Source organism: Aristolochia californica, unplaced genomic scaffold, assembly GCF_029961685.1.
Source record: "Aristolochia californica isolate CCGP_79_NKW_82.1479 unplaced genomic scaffold, dmAriCali1.0.hap1 SCAF_4, whole genome shotgun sequence".
Lineage (NCBI taxonomy): Eukaryota > Viridiplantae > Streptophyta > Magnoliopsida > Piperales > Aristolochiaceae > Aristolochia > Aristolochia californica.
In genome coordinates this window covers 290782-311860 of record NW_027182103.1, presented here as the reverse complement: position 1 = coordinate 311860, position 21079 = coordinate 290782, and the positions used below count along the sequence as shown (strand labels likewise).

General features: G+C 37.3%; 1 protein-coding gene, 1 non-coding gene and 1 pseudogene across 2 annotated transcripts; 2 read left to right on the top strand and 1 right to left on the bottom strand.

Moving 5' to 3' along the window:
- The first annotated feature begins 12839 nt into the window (after positions 1–12839).
- On the top strand, positions 12840–14866 carry LOC137962066 (large ribosomal subunit protein mL101 (rPPR4)-like; annotated as a pseudogene).
- Positions 14867–15331: 465 nt separating this feature from the next.
- TRNAK-UUU (transfer RNA lysine (anticodon UUU)) lies at positions 15332–15404 on the bottom strand. The gene has a single exon. It is a non-coding gene; the product is annotated as a tRNA-Lys (tRNA).
- A 678-nt stretch (positions 15405–16082) lies between these two features.
- LOC137962253 (monocopper oxidase-like protein SKU5) lies at positions 16083–21077 on the top strand. The gene is made up of 9 exons (XM_068809016.1): positions 16083–16389; positions 17800–17909; positions 18070–18340; positions 18447–18585; positions 18827–19190; positions 19284–19649; positions 19743–19821; positions 20385–20584; positions 20696–21077. Exons 1-9 carry the CDS (start codon positions 16270–16272, stop codon positions 20799–20801), a joined length of 1755 nt encoding a protein of 584 aa, XP_068665117.1. The 5' UTR covers positions 16083–16269; the 3' UTR covers positions 20802–21077.
- Positions 21078–21079: the final 2 nt, after the last annotated feature.

Genomic DNA, 21079 nt, shown 5'->3' with positions numbered 1-21079 from the left:
CTGCACGTTATTGAGCCTCCGTAAAAAACTGACAATCTTTTGAATCCTTTCCCATTCTCCCCTATATACTTTCTGTTGTTATTTGGAGCCAGACATCCTCAGAATCTCTGAACTCTCCAAGTTTTGTAGGTGACTTCAGGGATTATCTCTGATAGGGGGGGTGCTTGAGATCCTTTAGCATTAGCTCTGGAAACCCCTGTAGACAGTTTGGCACTGAATTTCCACGTCCAATTCTGGAGTTTTTTATTTGCTTGAACATCCTCAAAATTGTATCATCATCTGTCCCAGCATCACTAATAGAGCTCTGGAAACTACCACTGCTCTTCCAAGCTGCTCTGTTCAAAATTAATCCATCATCATCTTTTCTTACCTCTCTGTCACTGAGAGAGCTAGATTGAGAACACCCGGAAACTGTTTGGCTCGAAGTTGAACAAATATGTTTTGCTCGATCACATATTTCAAAACATTGCACTATTGAGAACCTCTAGGGCCATATCTGTACCTGGGAACTCATTCTTGATTGGCTCGAGGCACAGTGCAAGATCCTGAAATCGGGCTCTTACAATTTCTTCATCCATTGATGATGGAAGCTGAAGAATACAGTGCCAGTTGATTCCGTAGACTAGTATGTTTGGATTGGCGGCCTGTAGTATGTTGCAAACAGATAGCGTTTGTGAGTTGAGTGTTCTAATGCTGGAAAGAGATCAACGGTGCACTCCTATAATCTTTTCTTTTCATCTTCCTTATCTTTCTGTCTTTTTTCAGAGTCAAAAAATGAAATTTTAGAAACATCAGATTCAAGAAACCAAAGCATAGAGAAGGAAAAATAACAGAAGAATTAAAAATTAAAAAAGGTGATGGCAAGTCAGAGGTATATTCAGTTCAAACCATACAGAAACTTACAAGGATCCAATTAAAGCAAAATACACAAGTAATCGAAAAAGAAAGACAATTTATTCCATAAACGGTCCAAACAAAAAGCCATCAAGGAAAAATGCAGTGGAAATGGATTCGTTACTTCATTCAGGAGAACCTATGGCTGGACTCGGGATGACGGCGTGGCGTACCGAACCAATGACACGGCAAAAAAGGAGCACGAAGAATCCAGAAGAGAAGAAGCAAATTAACGAGCAATGAAGAGCGTGTTTGGATAGTCTAATGAGGTCAGCAAGCAATCACCATGCATCTAACTCTATTGAGACTATGCCAACGGATAATCCTAAATGCTAATCCTCAATCAAAACAAACAAGATTACTGCCCACCTGCATGTTCCTTGAAAAATACAAATTAACGGAAACTATGTCTTTTCATGCTTTCGTAAAAGGCCTTCCTCGATCTGGTTCTTGGGATACTCAGGACACGCTGTTGTTTGGTCCTCTACTAAATTAGAAAAATCAAAGTTAAAACGCAGATGAAACCTCGCGCAGGAGTACGTTTGAGATGAGCAAAGACATGTATGGGGACAGCAGTATCGAATATACAAAGCAGCGTTAAAAAAATATAATATTCACACCATGAAATAGCAAATAAATTAACTCCTTTTAAGTAATAATAACACCATGACAAATGCGTTAAGAGCTCTAAGAATCCTATTATTGACAAAGGAAAACCCTAAAGAGCCTAGAATGCCCTAACCTAACCTTTATATTTTTCAGTACTTCTTAAGAAACTTAAAATCTAAAGAAACAGCAAAAAACTATCAAAGAAATTGCCACACAACTACCCCTTTTTTTTTTTTTTTTGTTGCTATGATTATGAGATAACTTCTATTTTAGATTGACACTAAAAATGTATTCCTCTATGGCAATCTACTAGAGAAGGTCTATTTGGAACATCTTTGCGAGTATGAGAAAATATGTAAACTATATAAATCTACTTATGGATTAAACTAGAGTCCAAGAATTTTATTGATAAATTAAGTTAAGGGAGGGGATTAGTCAACACTATGTAAACATGAACTTCAATTTCAAATTTGGTGTAGTGTGGACGAGTTCATGTACACTAGAAAACTGTTTCTAGTTTTAGTGCCCTAAAATGAGAAAAATATAAAAAAACAAGAGAATGAGTAACTTGTAATAATATACTTAATTAAAATATAATACCTAAACCCCAAATTAGGTAAAAAAAACACATGATTACTACACTAATAAGTATTTAAATGTATAATTTAAATATATTAATATACTAATTAATTAAACTAGATATTATATTATTTAATAATTACAATTTATTTTGTATCAAGTAAGAGCGTAGTTCTTGTCATATATGTATGATATTTTACAATCAGAAGTGAAAACTTATTTGAGCAGGCATTTATTGTGTAAATTTTGGAGAGTTCAAAGTTGTTTTACTCACTTATGTACAAGTCCTAGTGTTAGGGGCACTTTAGTCATTTTCTAAAATAACTTAAGTGAGTAATAAAAGATGACGGGGGTCACCCTTTCCCCTATACAATAGTTGTCAATACAATCGTATTTCCTTATTTCTTCTTCTTACTCTTCTTTTATCATCCTTATTTATAAAAATCATGAGCCCATTTTTTTTCCGAATTAATAAACTAGTGAGAAAATTCTATACATAATGGTCAAATTCATCTCCACACTCTATTTCCAAATGCACAGTTTCTTCCATTCAGAAATCTCACAGGTTAAAAATTAAGAAAAAAAAAACCCTTCATTTTCATAGTGCATCTATCAAATGAAAGACAGAATGGGCTCTCCATATATTGTAATAGTTTGCTACAGAGAATTAAGAATGAAAGTACCTACTTAGAAAATATTATCACCATAAAACTCTCTCTTAGGCCTACGAACTCCACAGCTGCAACAATTTAAGAACTAAAACAACTTTCACATATATAAATAATGGTCAAAAAAATTCTACTAGAAATTTTAATATTATGTGCATTGTTGACAACTGAACATTAAAACTTATCATCCTAGAATCACTTTTCACAATATGGCTGTGTGAGATTTATTAACAGAGGGAAGAAGACATAAAAACACAAGTAACACCTTTGCACTTTGATTTATTCATCCCCAAATGCTCTTACTAAGTTAACTAGATACTTTGGTGTTTGTATAGATCAAACTTTGCACCTCATCACAGAATGCTTCAATATATCTTTACATTTTTAAAATAAATATATCTTTCCTTAATTAAGAGATAGCACACCAGACTTGCAATTTGCCCAATCCACTAGTGAGTCAGAAATACACACCTCAGCTTAAGGGAGGGTAATTAGACCATGATCATTTCTTTCATCCAATATGCCATCACCCATCATATTCCGGGTTCTCTTATCAGATCAATACGAATCTGGCAAGTAGCTTTCTATCAGGAACAGGAGGCCTTGCTTCCAATGTCTGTAATGGCATAAATGCATTTCAAAAGACAGAGAAAAAAGGACCAAATAATGTTTACTAGGGAAAAACAGGCTGCCAGAGAAAGTACATACAATAAGACCAAAACCTCTCTATAATTTTTTGCCCTGTAGGTCTTTTATGGCTACAATAATCATTAACACCAAGGTCCAAGTGATGCTTGAAGACCCACTGGTACTCCAGTACTATTTTCTGAAGCTTTAGTTTACAAACAGACTGTATTCATCAAGCTGTGTGAATGCCATCAGAAACTATTAGCTTCCATAGCCGGTCTGAGGGAGCACTAATTCTGCAGATGGGATAGTGGCTTTTTTCACACATTCCAATTTTTTTTCCCCGGGGAACCTAATAGACCTCTAATAACAGGTGTTTTCTTTTGACATTTTTGGCATAACAGTCGAGAGAAGAAAAAAAAAAAAAAAATTGAGGCAGAGTGTACAACATGAACAATTTGTAAAATGCCAAAGAGGAAATCTACGACGTAAGAGAAGAAAGATAAATTTTCACCTCCGGCACATCACCAGCCTGGTTGGATTTATTATTGAGATTAGCTCCTGGAAGCTAATATTCGATCATCATTATCCCTTTCAACAAGTCGGATCATGTAATCTAAAGCCATCAGCAACCCAGACTCCATTCGATTAACTCTCTTAGCTGCACATTCCGAGGTTTCATCCAATTTTCGTATCTTCCAGTTGCAACCGACGTGCTTGCATTTACGTCAACAAAAACGAATACATTCTACAACCTTAAGAACTCAGAGCGGATTTAATTTCAAGTGACTACAAAACACTGCAACAACCGCTGATTGTAATACAGATGAAACTAACCGTCCATAGTATCAATACCTTCTTCCAAGCGAATTTCTAAGGTGAGGCAAGGAAAATAACTTAGAGAGCGCAAAAAATCCGAACATCGAGTTACATAACCCTCTACGACGCATATCTGAAATTTATGCGGAAACCTATTGCTTACCGGCTTCATCATTTCCAGTAGGACTGAAGTAACCTGTTCACCACCTTTGAGAATAGCTCCGCTTTGCCCATGAGAGCTGGGTCTTTGCGGAGAAATCTTCGTCCGAAAAGCCGCCTCCGACCTCGTATGAAGAAGACTGAGCGACTCCTCGGACTTCGGGTTGCAGTTGTTACGGCGTAGAAGAAAGAAGGGCCTGTTAGGACCAGTAGAGAAGGTACTGAAGCACTTTTTGAGGAAGCGGAAGACGACACAACGGGAGAAGAGATTCGTCGCGGTTTGCTTGAAGGAATGTGCCGACGCAAACTGTTAAGGAATGAGATAAATGGATTGTTTAGTTTGAAATATAAAAATTGGCGGGGAAAAAATTCTTAAAACGATTGTGTATTTGTCTATTATTTTTAATTATTATAAGAGAGTTATATTTTAAAATATTATATTTTGAATTTGTTAAAAAATAAACCTTATTAAAAATAATAAAATTGTAATCATATCTGGAATTGGACCAACAAAGATAGTCCAAAGTTACAATACAATGTGTCACAGACCGGTTCAGCCAATACCAGATTCGGTTGTATCGGGTCTAATTCCGTACCAGTTTAAGAGCACTACCAGCAACAGAAAACCTAGTAACCTGCGAACCGAAGACCATTTCTTCTACTCCTTGCAGCCGAACGAGTCACCTTCTCCGGCGTCAGTGCCGGAGACGACAATTCATAGCTCGAATTCGCCGTTCACGGTACGTGGCCTCTCTCTCTTTCCGTTTCTGCTCAAGTCTTGTTAAGCTTGCGCCACCTTCGACTTCCCTCAGACTTCTCATTTACGAGGCGCTTCGTTTGTTGCATCGAACTGGTAAGCGATCGCCTTATGTATCTCCGTCTTGGATCGTAGCCTCTTCTTTTCTCTCTTACGGAATCCAACTCTATCGGCCTGCGAACAATGGATCAATCGCATTCCTATTCGTTCTTTCTCCTCCTCTGTCTGTTTGTCTGTCTGTGTGTCTGTCTGTCTGTATCTCTCTTTCTCTTCCTTCAGCTGCACAGTTAGAAATGGTTGCAGCGCTTCCTTGTAGTGCCCTTTAGTTAAAAGTGTGAAATATCTCTTTGTTAGACTTGATGTCTAATAATAATATAAACATCATAGAAAATAGATATTAAATCCTCCATAATTCCATTATCATCAAAACCATACATATATCATAGAATTGAAATAAGAAGAATAAAGAGAGCGTACCTTTCATCTTGAAGAATATAAACAGAACTTGAAGTGCACAAGATAATCTTTTATACTTCGTTTACAAGTGATAAGCTTGCTCCCGTTCAGCCAGATTGGGTGTGCAAATAGCCTTAGCCTCACTTGTAAGACCATGGAGGTTTATATAGATTTTCAAAGGGTGCACTAATGACTTTTCATAAGGACACATCCTCTTAGAAGAGATACATCCTCTCAGGAGGGATACATCCCCTCAAGAGAGACATATCTCCTTAGTCCCAAGGGATGTGTCCACTAAGTCAATGTACCTATTTAATCTACCTCTACAGGGGGATGTGCTGGCCATTATTCCCTGTACTGAACATCCAATGACAACATCTAGAAGTGGGCCCCACGCCTCTAATATCATGGTAATTTTATTTTATAAATTATCTATTTGAAACCATAATTCTAACAAACTCCCACTTGGTTTCAAATCCATTTCAAATTCCGATTTTCAAAAAAAAACATGAAAAATCAATTTTGACACATAAAACCATACCATGACCATAGGCATTACCTTAAACACTTTAATATACATGTGTAGTTAACCCGGGCCTACACAATATATATCTTAGATATCCAAGGCTGGGGAATAAACCAAATCCATACTTGTCAAATTTGCCAATTCAGCGGTCTCCATTCATAGCATACTCGGACCTGAACTCAGGGTAAAGCTCTGTACCAGTTCGAGTATTAGCCACTAAGGTAACTGTGCCTAATCAGTACCATAGGCCTGAATAATTTAGACATCCAACTCAACCTTCCTATTGAGACCCTTCCGTATATACATACAAGTATATACCTAATAAAAAAGCTGGACATCAAGGTATCTCACCGTCCATAGCATACTCAGTACCTGAGGAGCTCAGGGTAAAGTTCTATACCAGCATGAGTATTAGCCGTAAAGGAAACTGTGCCTATGCAGTCCCATTGGCCTGGACAATTTAGAGACTCAACCGTCATTCCCTATTGAGACCCTCATATATACACGTACAAGTGCATACCTAATAGGGAAGCTGAATCTCATGGCATACACTGAGTACTCATATTATCACACAAAAGCATATGCATTTTGTCAAAATCATTCCATGGAATATAAATTACAATGTCATGACATACATAGTATTACAAATCATTGAGACCACAATGCATACAAAACAATGTTCTCCCACTTGGTCTCATCAATTATAAACAAATCAAACCCATGTTCCCCACATGGAAAGTGAAATTGGTCACGAGAAGACACTTGGTTAGTGGATCAGCTAAGTTATCCGGAGAAGATATCTTATAAAGAACAACTTCCTCCTTCCTCAGCATGTCTCGTATATAGTGGTATTTGCCTTTGATATGTTTAGCCTTGGAGTGACACTTCAGATCTTTCGTGATAGCAATAGCAGATTCATTATCACAAAAGAGAGGAATAGGTCGCTCCACACAGTCTACCACTAGAAGACTTCGCAAGAATTTGCGAAGATAGACAACTTCCCTTGTAGCTAAGTTCATAGCCACATATTCTTCCTCCATGGTTGATTGCGCGACACAATCTTGCTTCTTGTTTTTCCAAGAAATGACACCTCATCCAAACATAAAGATAAAACCAGAAGTAGATTTTCGGGTATCAACACATCCTTGATAATCTGAGTCGGAATAACCAACCAATTCCAACTTGTCCGCTTAATAAGTCAAAGCATATGACTTTGTTCTTTTTATATAGCGCATTACCCATTTTATCCCTTCCCAGTGAGTAAAACCTGGATTAGCCTGAAACCCGCTAAGAATCCCAACAGCATAAGCAAGATCAGGTCTTGTACATATAAGAGCATACATAAAACTCCCCACAGCAGAAGCGTATGGATAATTAGATTCGTCCAACTTATCTTTGAGGTGAGAAGGACAATCCCCATGGCTCATCTTTTTAGTGCTATCATAAGGTACTTTACCTTGTATACAGTTAGACATGTGAAACCGATCCAGAAGAGTGTCGATATACTTCTCTTGAGACAAACTCAATTTTCGCAAAGATCTATCCCGTAGAATTTTAATGCCAAGAATATAAGAAGCTTCCCCAAGGTCTTTCATATCAATTGTCTGAAACAACCATGTCTTTATACCTTGGAGTAACTGAATATCATTCCCGGCTAATAAAATATCATCTACGTATAAAGTAAGAAAAGCAATGTGATCTCCCACTGTTTTTATATAAACACAGTGATCTTCTAGATTCTGAGTAAAACCATACGCTGTAATTGCTTTATTGAACTTGATATTCCATAATCTTGAGGCTTGTTTCAAACTTACACACTTTTGCTTCAGTTCCAGATCTAACAAATCCACGTGGTTGTTCCATATAAATCTTCTCATCCAAATTTCCATTTAGAAAAGTGGTTTTAACATCCATTTGGAACAACTCATAGTCATAATATGCTACCAATGCCAGGAGAGCTCGAATAGACTGTATTCTTGCAATAGGACAGAATGTTTCATCATAATCAATCCCGTATTGTTGAGTAAAACCCTTGGCAACAAGACGAGCTTTGAATTTTTCAACTTTCCCTTCAACATTTCTCTTCCTTGTAAAAATCCACTTGCACTTAATGGGCTTAACCGATGTAGGAGGATCAACAAGTTTCCAAACTTCATTTTTATACATAGAGTCTATCTCTTCTTCCATTGCCGACTTCCACTTGTCGGAATCCACATCAAGGAGTGCTTCCTCGTAAGTGTCAGGATCAGTAACATCTTCATTCAACTTTGTTCTTTCATAAGTTTCTCCAGCATAGGTATAAAAATCTGAAGATGATAAGAGTTGACTAGGTTTTCTTTCTCTAGTCCCTCTTCGAATATCCATTTGGGTAGAATTCTCTATATTAGAAGGAGATTAAGAAGAAAACATTTCAACACATTCTTCCAAGTGAGACTTCATACCTAAATCTTCATCACAATCAAATCTATCCTCAATGAATTTTACATGTCTACTTTCAATAATCACCTTCTCCTTGGGATCATATAACCTATATCCTTTCGAATGTTCAGAGTACCCAACGAATAAACATCTTCGAGTCTTAGCCTTCAATTTGTCCTTAGGATCAAGTTTTAAAACATGAGCAACACATCCCCATACTTTAAAATGGTTAAGACTAGGAGTTTTGCCTGACCATACCTCATAAGGTGTTTTCTCAACCGACTTTGAAGGCACTCTATTTGAGATATAGATAGCTGTCAATAATGCTTCGCCCCAAAAGGATATTAGCAAATTTGCAAGTGCCATCATAGATCTTACCATCTCTAGTAAGGTTCGATTTCTCCTTTCAGCAATACCATTCTGTTCAGGTGTATAAGGCATGCTAAACATATGGATAATCCCGTTTGACTTGCAAAATTCAGAGAATAACTTCGAACAATACTCTCCACCTCTGTCGGTGTGCAATGTTTTGATCTTGTTTCCTGTGGCATTTTCTACCTCCAATTTGAAGGTTTCGAAGTAATCTAAGGCCTCATTTTTTTCTATGCAGTAAATATACTCTTCCATATCTTGAGAAATCATCTATAAATGTGATAAAATACGAATGACCATTACGAGTATTCACATTCATAGGTCCACATATATCAGAATGAATAATATCCAAAACATGAGAACTTCTTGAGCCTTTGGATGGAAAGGGTATCTTTGTCATTTTCCCATATATACAACACTCACAAATAGGAAAATCATTATGTGAAAGATTTTTCAATAATCCTTGTGTCACAAGTCTTGTAATTCTATCTTTGTTTATATGCCCTAGTCGTAAATGCCACAAATACAATTCATTTTCTTTAATATCCAAAGAAGTAGAAACATTGAACACCATATTTCCACTAAGTTGCAATTGATATAGACCAGAATTTCGAAAACCTCTCAAAATAACTTTATCATCTTGTAACATAAGAAACTTTCCATTGCCAAAGTAAAATGTAAATCCAAGTTTCTCAAGACAAGATACAGATAATAGACTTCTTCTCATAGAGGAGCATAAAGACAATCTTCTAAATCAAAAAACTTATTATCAACAAGCTTTAGCCGGTAAGTGCCCACGCCTTCCACAATGGCCTTTTCATCATTTCCCATGTAAATAAAGCTTGTTTTGTCCTCAATCTTTCTTAGCTCCTTGAAACCCTGCAACTCATTCGATACATGAACAGTTGCACCAGAATCAGCCCACCAACTAAAAGGCTTGATATAAATAGTACAAGTTTTAAGAGATAAGGACTCACTGGTGTTCTCCTGTTGCCCTTCTTGCATGGTTTTCAAAGCCCTACAATACTTCTTTATATGTCCTGGCTTATTACAGAAGAAGCAAACACGTTGATTTGCATGTACTTCAACCCTTTGTTGATTGACCTTTTTGTCCTTGAAGTTTTGAAATCGAAAGTTCTTTCCCTTCTTCTTAAAATTCTTTTTCTTCGGCTTCAAAACTACGTTAGCACTAGGTGAAGGTTTATCTAACTCAATACTTGGATTGAGTCTTTCGGACTGGTGGTCGATCATATTAACCAAATCAAATATAGTCCACTTTGTCTTGGACAAAGAATAAAAGTCTTGAATATATTTGAGAGATTTGGGTAAAGAGTTGATAATGGTGACCACTTTAGTTTCTTCATCCATTGGTCTACCATGATATTGTAACTCATCTGCCATAGCAAGCATGTCATTTACATGTTTTCTCACATCAACAGTTTCTTCCCATTTGGCACAAGTGAACTTTTGCCATAAGTTATTGATGTGAGTAGACGACTTTTTACCATATTTAGCATCAATCTGGTCGAGAATCTCTTTTGTAGTGGGGACATGAAAATAAGTCATCAAGAGAGTCTCACTTAGAGCCCCAAGAATATGTGACCTAGAAATTTCATTAGCATTATCCCATTCCTTGAATTTTCTAAGGTCCTTCCTATACTGTTTCAGATTATCAGGGTAGTTTATTCGGGAAGGTCTTTGAGGAAGAATATCCACTTTGATAATCTTATCAAACCTATAGCCTCGTAGCATTAAGTCAACCCGTTGTGACCAGTTCACATAATTAGTCCCATCAAGTACATTTTTCTTTAGGGACTCAGCAAAATTATGTCCACTACTGGATATTCCTGTCATCCAGAAAATATTTCAATATTTGGGAGAACATACATAATTATAGAATCATTTCAACCATCTAGTACTCCCATTTACCCTTTGGGGATTTATGAGAGTTACTAGGCAAATCATTCCACACATGATAAACAACCAACAATCACAAACCAACAAACAAACAAATAAATTAATTCATACTTACCCTTTGGGGATTCATATGAATTAATTTACAACATACAAATCTAATTATACAATTCGTATTACCCTTTGGGGATTTTGCTAATCATATAATAAAATTAGTATAACTCATAAAACAAATTATACTCAAAATAAACACACATAAAATTAATTTAATTTATACAAAATGCATTACCCTTTGGGGATTTTGCAAATTATATAATTAAGTTAATTTTCACATACAAATACATAAATATATAACAAGACATGCAATAACACTAATTATAAATACTTCAAATAGCCAAATAACATGGAAATCCTATTCAAAATACAATTATGGGTAATAATAAACCCTTAAAACACATTCTGGTTCATTATATTAGTAAAAACCCGGTTTGGTTCATGGTTTTGGGTCATCACCGACCCGGACCGCACACGCTTGCACCAACAGGCCCGCGCACAGTAACCCGCGCACAGCAGGCCTGCCTGCGGCGCCAGAACCTAATAAGCCTAAATTAGACTTATTTTCATTCACTAATAAATAGCCAAAAATTCCAAAAAATTATGGAAAAATATAGAAACCTATAATCTATCTCTATTATACCAGCAGAGGCATTAATCACTTATATTTGTTAGACTTGATGTCTAATAATAATATAAACATCATAGAAAATAGATATTAAATCCTCCATAATTCCATTATCATCAAAACCATACATATATCATAGAATTGAAATAAAAAGAATAAAGAGAGCGTACCTTTCATCTTGAATAATATAAACAGAACTTGAAGTGCACAAGATAATCTTTTATACTTCGTTTACAAGTGATAAGCTTGCTCCCGTTCAGCCAGACTGGGTGTGCAAATAGCCTTAGCCTCACTTGTAAGACCATGGAGGTTTATATAGATTTTCAAAGGGTGCACTAATGACTTTTCATAAGGACACATTCTCTTAGAAGAGATACATCCTCTCAGGAGGGATACATCCCCTCAAGAGAGACATATCTCCTTAGTCCCAAGGGATGTGTCCACTAAGTCAATGTACCCATTTAATCTACCTCTACAGGGGGATGTGCTAGCCATTATTCCCTGTACTGAACATCCAATGACAACATCTAGAAGTGGGCCCCACGCCTCTAATATCATGGTAATTTTATTTTATAAATTATCTATTTAAAACCATAATTCTAACGCTCTTTTTACAGTTTATTTGATATGACGATGCACCAATCTCTATGGTGCTCTAAGATCTAGTGTATGTCAACTGAAATGACATGCTTGCTTCCGAGCATATTATGGGTAGTTTGGTAGGCTGCTAGATGAGAACTTTATAATATCAGTTAGATATCAGCTGATTTATTTGACCGGCATTGATACATAGTTCGATTATATGTAACGAGTGTATCGTATGAATTTTGTATCTCTGTGTTCATTTCACTTTTCTCTGTTAATCGAACCGAGTGAATACATTGTGAAAGCTTCTTTTTCTTCAGCTGCATTTTCGTTTTAATGTATATAATATATGCCGATTCGTATGGAATGTAAACTTCGTTTCTTCTTCCTTCGAATTTTTAGTTTCTCTCTCCTTTTTCTTTTTACTCTTTCCTTTTCCTCCCCTGACCTGTGGCTTGTACGTATGCTTGACCTCCCGTGAGAAGTCTGATTTGTACAAATTTTCTTTCAGTTGATTTCGTAACTGGCCCATTGGCGTCACAAAGCTCCATTCTTTTTGTTTATATATTTTTATCATTTTTAATGTTACATATTTCATACATTTCTTAAAAATTTAACTTTTTATGCTGTTAAAAAAATATGATGATAATTATGATAAAAGGAAATCAGTTGTAACATTAGTTCATCACTGGTATCTCTATCATTAAATCTCCTATACTGCTTTGTGAAAAATTTTAGATAAAGAAGGAAAAAAAGGGATACAACTAAAGGGAAATGGCACAGTTTCCCCCGTCAATGAGGCAATCTGTTGTAAAGCGCTCTAAGAAGTATTTGGAGGAGGCTCTGTACAACAGGCTCTTCAGACAAGGGAGCTCTGATAAGAGTGTCCGCATGGAGTTGAACCAGTTTCTTAAGAGTCACAAGAGCGTGTACAAATGAGAGGTAGGTATGTCTGTCAAGAAGCTCCGACAGCGCAAGAGATATGGAACTGCTCTAAAGGTAAGATGGATAAAGATCGGTATGAGTTTTAGATTTCTTGGCACATATGCTCCTTTTCAGGATGGATTTGAGATTTCTATGAACTTCAATAGATTTTTATTTGCTTTGAATTTTTGAATTGTTTTCATCTTATGTTGTCATATGTTTCCTCATGTTTTTGGTCTTATTATTACTGTTACCATGGAGAAACGTCTTACCCGTTGTGAGCCATATGCTGTTTGTCACATCATACTTTCTTGAGTATGGGAGGAGAAAAAATAATTTAAAGACCTCTCTGTAGGTGTGTTTGTTGGCATTATCTTCATGTATGTGTCTAATTTCGTACATAATTTTTTTATTTGTTCCCTAGAATACATCTATTCTCTCATAATGAAAAGTTAAAAAGGGAATTTATAATACTGGGAAGGGCAAATCTTTAAACATATGTTTGGGGTAAAAGGGAACTGTAGATTTTAAGTTTGGTGTTCTTTTGTAGGGAAAAGATTATGTACTTTCTCTTTGATGTTTCCTGGTGGCATTGTAAATCAGATGATGGCAATCCATTTCTTTTTCTACAGCTTTCAGAAGCTATGGCCAAAAGGGGCATGAACTTGACAGTGAGTGATCACGCAATCCAAATAGATCTTGTTGCCAAAGCTCGCGGTATCTCCTCTGCAGAGAAGTACTTTGTGGACCTCCCTGAGACAGTGAAAAACCAACTATGTTATGGTGCACTTCTCAACTGCTATTGTAAGGAGCTAATGACAGAAAAGGCAGAGGCCCTCATGGAAAAGATGAAGGAACTTCGTTTTGCCTCAACCTCCATGGCCTATAACAATTTGATGACACTTTACACCAAAACTAGCCAACCTGAAAAGATTCCATCCATTATACAGGAGATGAAGGCATCGGAGGTGATGCCAGATTGCTACACTTATAATGTATGGATGAGGGGGCTTGCTGTTGTTAATGACATTGATGGGGTTGAGAGAGTTATCGAGGAAATGAAAAGGGATGGACGAGTTGCTGCTGATTGGACAACATATAGCAATCTTGCTTCAATTTATGTTGATGCTGGTATGTTTGAGAAGGCAGAGGTGGCGCTTAAAGAACTTGAAAAGAAAAATGCAGGAAAGGACCTTGGAGCTTTCCAGTTTCTGTTAACTCTCTAAGGTCGCACTGGAAATTTAGTTGAAGTATATCGAGTTTGGCGGTCTCTAAAAGTGGCTTTTCCAAAAACGGCAAACATAAGCTATCTTAATTTGGTTCAGGTTTTAGTGAATCTGAACGATTTACCTGGAGCAGTAAAAATTTTTAAAGAATGGGAGAGTTCATATGAAACTTATGATATCCGTTTAGCAAATGCTCTAATTGCAGCTTATACTAAAGCAGATATGGTGGATGAGGCTGAGAAGATGAAGAATCATGCAATAAGGAGAAAAGCAAAGCCAAATAGCAAAACGTGGGAGATTTTTGTGGATTATTATTTGAGGAAAGGGAACATAAAGTTGGCAGTTAAGTGCCTCACAAATGCGATTGAAGCTGGAAGAGGGGATAGTGGAAAGTGGGTCCCTTCAAGAGATGTTGTTCATCAAATTACGTCTCATTTTCTGCAAGAGAAAGATGTTGAAGGTGCTGAAGGGCTTTTGGAGATTCTTGACAAGGCAGAGTGCGAGAAGGGGGAGAAAGTGTTCGAGTCCTTGATCAGGACATATGCCGCTGCTGGGCAAAAGAGCCCATTGATGAGGCGGTGACCGAAGATGGAGAACATAGAAGTTAGTCCCAATTGTAAGGAGTTGCTGGATGTAATCTGTGTAGAATGAGGATCTGTTTTGTTCTCACTGGATTTTGCATCAGAAGCTATTGCCTGATGAAATTGTCCTTAAATCCTTTTCACTCTCGACTGTTATATTCTCTTTGGAGTCACTACCAGCAAAGCAAATTTCTGGGTGAATGAGGGGATGTCCTGTTTAAAGATGCTTTTCTGTGGGAGACCATTTTTTTTTCTTCTTGTAACAATGTTGATTTAGACCTTGATGATAAATCAAACACCTGCTAAAGCAAGTAATATTGGGTGACCAACCAAAACTGCTTTTCACAAGTAACAACAAATATTCTGATAATCGTCTTTTGATGAGGATTTATTCCAAGTATGGTTATGCCGCTTGGCATAGGATTGACTAGTCCTCATGAAATCGAGGTCAGAGTTATCTGAGTGAGGATAAAATTTTAAAGCCCAGAAGATGCACTCAAATTCTGCAATTGCAAAAGATAATTTCGACAAAAATCGCCGTCTGTGGGAATCGAACCCACGACGACATGGTTAAAAGCCATGCGCTCTACCAGCTGAGCTAAGACGGCTGATTGAAATATTTATATTTATTAATTTATCTATTTTATAGATATTAAAGTCATAATAAAATGTAAAATAGTATTAATCTTAGAGCAGCTGCATTGGCTATTTTGGCTTCAGGTGCTGGAAGGAGAATAAAATTGATGCCTTCGTAGAAATCAGAAAAAGTGAAATAGTGACACAGTTTCATTCACGTGGTCGGACCCATGCAACAGATTAGCGGACAGCTAGTAATGAATTTGAACTTGTTTTCCTGTACTTTTAAGAATTAACGTGATGTTCTCTTGTCGTGCAAAATCTTGATCATTGCAACTGAGAGAGGAAACTGTTATCAGCTAATAATCCCTTTTTTCATTATTTGTTTTTTATGGGGAAGCAACAGCTTCTAGGTTGGTGTAGTTATTTTATTCCCACAAGGAAGAATAGATTTCTGCTTAGCGTTAGAAGCTTGAAATTGAAGGAAATCCTGCTCTTACAGCAGAGCGCCTGGGAATTACTGCGATTTAAAACTGAAGACTGGAGAGTGAAGACGTTGGGAATGTTAGCATTAACATTTAAAAAGAAAAAAACACTTTCCTTCTGTACCATTTCTAGTGGAGACGGGACCCTGGTCATGACTTTTTGAAAAACGAGCAGGGCAGCCGTGCGACCCACCTTGGCTTAGCTGTTTTAAAGCTATTGCGTTCCCATTCTTCCTCTGGCCTCTTGTCGCAACGGCAGCCTGCTCTTGGTTTTGTCCTTTTGGGTTCCTCAGTAATCCTGATGCTACCGTCTCAGACTCTCAGCTGCTGCAGCATCAAGTGCTCATATCGAAAGAACTCAGTTTCGAGTTCTGGTTCTCAGGAAAGATATTACTGAGAGCTGTCAGACCAAATGTTCTTCCTTACCTGCTTTATCTACCTATTCAAGCTCGCTCTGGGCGGTGACCCTTTTGCTTTCTTCGATTGGGATGTCTCATACATCACTACTTCACCACTTGGAGTCAACCAGCAGGTACCCCTTAACGCCCCTCTTTCTATCAATTGGAGAAAAATCACGAACGTTCTTTCCGTGATGACCAGCTTCCCGCTGTTTTAGAATATAGAATCTCGTAGTTTGCTGTTATTGACTTTTGGCATTTGCTTGTGTTCTTCTTTTTTTCTCTTTTATTTGCTAGTGGATTGTTCCAACACTTGCTGGGGTGATGTAGTGTCAGGAGGCAAATGCAGTGCGAAACCTTGTTCCGTCAGTTTAAAAGACTATGCTTGAGTAACTGTAGCATAGATTTGGATTCATAAACAGATGTCATAAAAAGCTAAAGTCCTTCAACTACTTGTCGTTAACTGGAAATTGAATGGTGCTGGCTTCTGAAGATTGATTATAACTTTGATTATCTGGAATTTCTGAATCAAAACGAAATTAGGGGCGTCTGTTTTCTGATAAATGTGGATTCTACTAATGACATTTGGTTATCTGTTTATAAATTAATAAGAATAGAACCACATCGGCAATACGTTGATCCACAGCTACCATAAGAACTTGGGTTAGGCCTTTCTACTCTAACTTGAGCTTTGGTGGTAGATGTATTTCCTCAAAGATTTATGTTGCAAGTGCTTATAGTGAATCGTTTGGCTCAATGGTTTACTACTGACACACTTGATGACGATAAGACCCTTCTGAACCAAACTTGTGCAGGACACTTATGAGTCAAGAACATTGGGTGAAAAGGGTTGGTTTGTGTGAAATTGCCCGAGCGACCACTTGTTTGTAGCTGGTGAGGGGTCAAAGAAAAAGAAACATATTACTAATCAGGTCAATGTTACAGGGACTAAGAGAGTGTTTCTTGCGCCTAGCAAGTAAAAAGTTACTTTTCATGTCCTAATGCAGAGTTGAAGTTCAGGGTATAGTTCATCAACCATTGATGGAAATCAGTTTGCTTCATCTGCAAATAATAAATAAGTTTAAATAACTATACAAGTGAGAACCCAGTCATGGTTCATTGTAAAAGCAACTTGAATATCTGCTAGACTGCTACATAAGGCCATTTGCTTTAGAATGGAGTCTATTGGTATCTTGACCAGCTTGTCTATTAGCAATGTATGCCTACCACTACTATCTAGTCGCTGTACTTTTCTGTTGATCCATTTCTTTGCAAGTCTCATTTGGTGATTCTGATGTCATCTGGCATGGAGCATAATCTCGCAGCATCTTTCATTATACACTATACGCCAACTACTTGATTATTGGTGGATACTTTAACTTTTAGCACATTCTTGCTTTTGACCTGCTAAGTTATGGCTCAAAGCTTTCTCCTTGGGCTTTTTATGCAACTATTATGTTTATAAAATGTGTTTTCTACCAGTATTTTTTAGACTAAACCTCATTTCTCATTAATTTCAAACTCAAGTCTTAATGTAATTGCAGGTGATTAGTATAAATAAGCAATTTCCTGGACCAATAGTCAATGTAACTACAAACTGGAATGTGGTCGTCAATATCCATAACAATTTGGATGAGCCACTTCTTATCACATGGTAATATATCTCCTCATAGTTACTTTTTTTTAGATTTTTTGCTCTGATTTATGCTTGGTGAAGGAAACACACTTTGAGCGTTGACACCCCATCCTTTTTTTGTGCAAGAATGAGATTATAAATATGCCAAAATGCTGACACATGATTATGACACTTGTAGGAATGGAGTGCAGCATAGGAGAAACTCTTGGCAGGATGGAGTATTGGGTACGAATTGTCCAATTCCAGCTGGATGGAACTGGACTTATCAATTTCAAGTCAAAGATCAAATTGGGAGTTTCTTTTATTTTCCTTCTATCAAATTCCTGAAAGCTTCCGGTGGTTATGGTGGGTTAATTATAAACAACAGAGAAGTGATTCCTGTACCTTTTGGGACTCCAGATGGAGACATAACAATATTTATTGGTGACTGGTACACCAGAAGTCACAAGGTCAGAGCAGTTGTTCTTCTGGCACTTATATGTTGAGATAATACACATGATGCATCTTTACCTTCATTGGTCAGCTTTGAAGTTTACTAACTCAATAGGACCACAGGACTTGAGGAAAGCTCTCGAAGATGGTAATGATCTTGGGATGCCTGATGGGGTACTCATCAACGGACATGGACCTTATCGTTACAATGATTCTCTTGTTCCTTCTGGCATTTCTCATGAACAAATAAACACTGAACCAGGTAGGCTTTTGTTGCAATTTGTTTGTTTACTCAGTTGAGTATGTGATCTTGTGGGATATCATTAGCTCTTTGAACAAAGAAATTGAGATGTTAGACATATGGTTGATTGAAAGATGAGGGAAGGGGTTAATTTCATCATTATTTTTCTTAATATATACAGCCAAGGAGAGATTATGCATGTCACCCACAGTGTAGGCTTTTTTTTGCTACAAACGATGTTAAGGCCATTCCCTTTATGCAGGTAAAACTTACCGTCTGCGGGTTCACAATGTTGGCATCTCAACCAGCCTGAATTTCAGAATTCAGAACCATAATCTGCTTCTTGTTGAGACCGAAGGGTCCTACACTGTTCAGCAGAACTATACTAACATGGACATCCATGTGGGTCAGTCGTACTCTTTCTTGGTTACCATGGATCAAAATGCTAGCAGTGATTACTACATTGTTGCTAGTGCTCGCTTTGTCAATGGAAGTGACTGGGACCGGGTCACTGGAGTTGCAATCCTACATTACTCTAATTCCCAGGGCCCTGCGGCTGGTCCTCTTCCAGATCCTCCAAATGAGTATGACACTTTTTTCTCTATTAATCAAGCAAGGTCCATCAGGTAGGTTGCTCTATATTTATGATGGCATCTAAATGAATATATATAGACATATTGCCTGCCGTTTCTAATAATTTCATTTTTCCATCTGGATAGATGGAATGTTTCAGCAGGGGCTGCTCGACCCAATCCCCAGGGATCCTTTAAATATGGTCAGATCACAGTGACCGATGTGTACATCCTTCTGAGTAGAGCCCCAGAGCTTATAAATGGACAAGTTCGTACTACTCTAAATGGGCTTTCTTATGTTGCGCCCGATACTCCTTTAAAGCTTGCTCAACAATTTAGTGTGCCTGGAATTTACAAGCTTGACTTCCCAAACAGATTCATGAACAGGCCTGCAAAATTGGACACTTCAGTCATTAATGGTACCTACAGAGGTTTCACAGAAATTATTTTCCAAAACAATGATTCTATTGTTCAGAGCTATCACTTGGATGGGTATGCTTTCTTTATTGTAGGGTAAGCTCCAAAGTACGCCACTTTTTTGTTCTGTTGAATTTCTACTTGTGCATCTAAATTCTTAAATACATTTCCTTTTCCATCTCTATGCAGAATGGATTATGGAGTGTGGACAGAAAATAGTAGGGGCACTTACAACAAATGGGATGGAGTTGCTCGTTGCACAACCCAGGTATGATACTTGAACAATCATAAAGCCTAGAGCTGTTGGTCAAGTAAATTTTTGTGTTTCTTTTGTCCATCCTAAGTCTCAGAAGTTTGTCTTGTTCTAATTTTTTTTACATGTTTTGTTATAGTCATATGGAACTCCAAAAAAATTGATTAGTGATGTATGAAACTAGACATAGAAACAATAAAAAGCAAGAGAAAACATGTGTAAGATCATTACCAGACCATCAGGTTGCTTTTCTTGGATATTTATTTTCTTTGGTGGTTATTGCAAAAGTTCTGAGCATTACAATGGTAATATGATAGGCATAGACTACAGCCAAGTGATTAGCTGAGTCTCTTATTTACTTGGACTCAAGGCTAAAAGATTGGGTTAAAAAATTAAAATCAAAGAAAAGAAAAACCAAGTTTAGGATCAACAAGGCTAACGGGGAATCTCCCGGATCTGATTTACGATATACTGAAAGCCTGGTCAAGAATGCATAGACCTAAACCAACTCAAATGGTAACATAGGCCCAATTATATCCGTACGGATACACACTTAGGTATCATACTTTATACTGCAGGTCTTTCCCGGAGCATGGACAGCTATCCTTGTTTCTCTTGACAATGTGGGTTTATGGAACCTTCGGTCCCAGGACTTGAAATCATGGTATCTAGGTCAGGAAACTTACCTCAGTGTGGTCAACCAAGAGATCAACAACAAGACTGAGCTTCCTTTGCCTGATAATACCATCTACTGTGGCTTGCTAGCGGGTTTACAAAAGTAAGACGTTATCTAGCAACCTTTTTAGATTTTATTTACTTGTCTAATTCATGAGTTATAACGTCTTTTCTCGCTTGCTCTGACAAAATCCACTCGTCATATTCCAAACAGGCAGCAGTCCCAGAGAGTGAGATTTTCTGAAGCAACATCAGTTGCTAATGTGGGTAGAATGACTTTAATTGCGGTTCTCCTTACTTGGTTAAGCCTTGCATCCTGATGACTATCAGTAGTTGGAAGAGTGACTGCAAAAGCGAGCTGTTTCCGAGTAACTGGATCAACCAGAGCATTCGAATTCACTGTTTTTTGCAATGTTGCATGTAAAACAAATGTAGCTGTTGTACTTTTATGGGAAAAGAAATTGGTGGTTTTTTGAATTCGGTAGTTTGAGTTGTTGTTCATTTCAGAGAAAAAAATTTGTATTGTAATTTAGCTATTCGAGTGTTTATTTAGAAGTTCAAGAATACTGCTTAGGTGTATACCAGATAATGGGGGAAT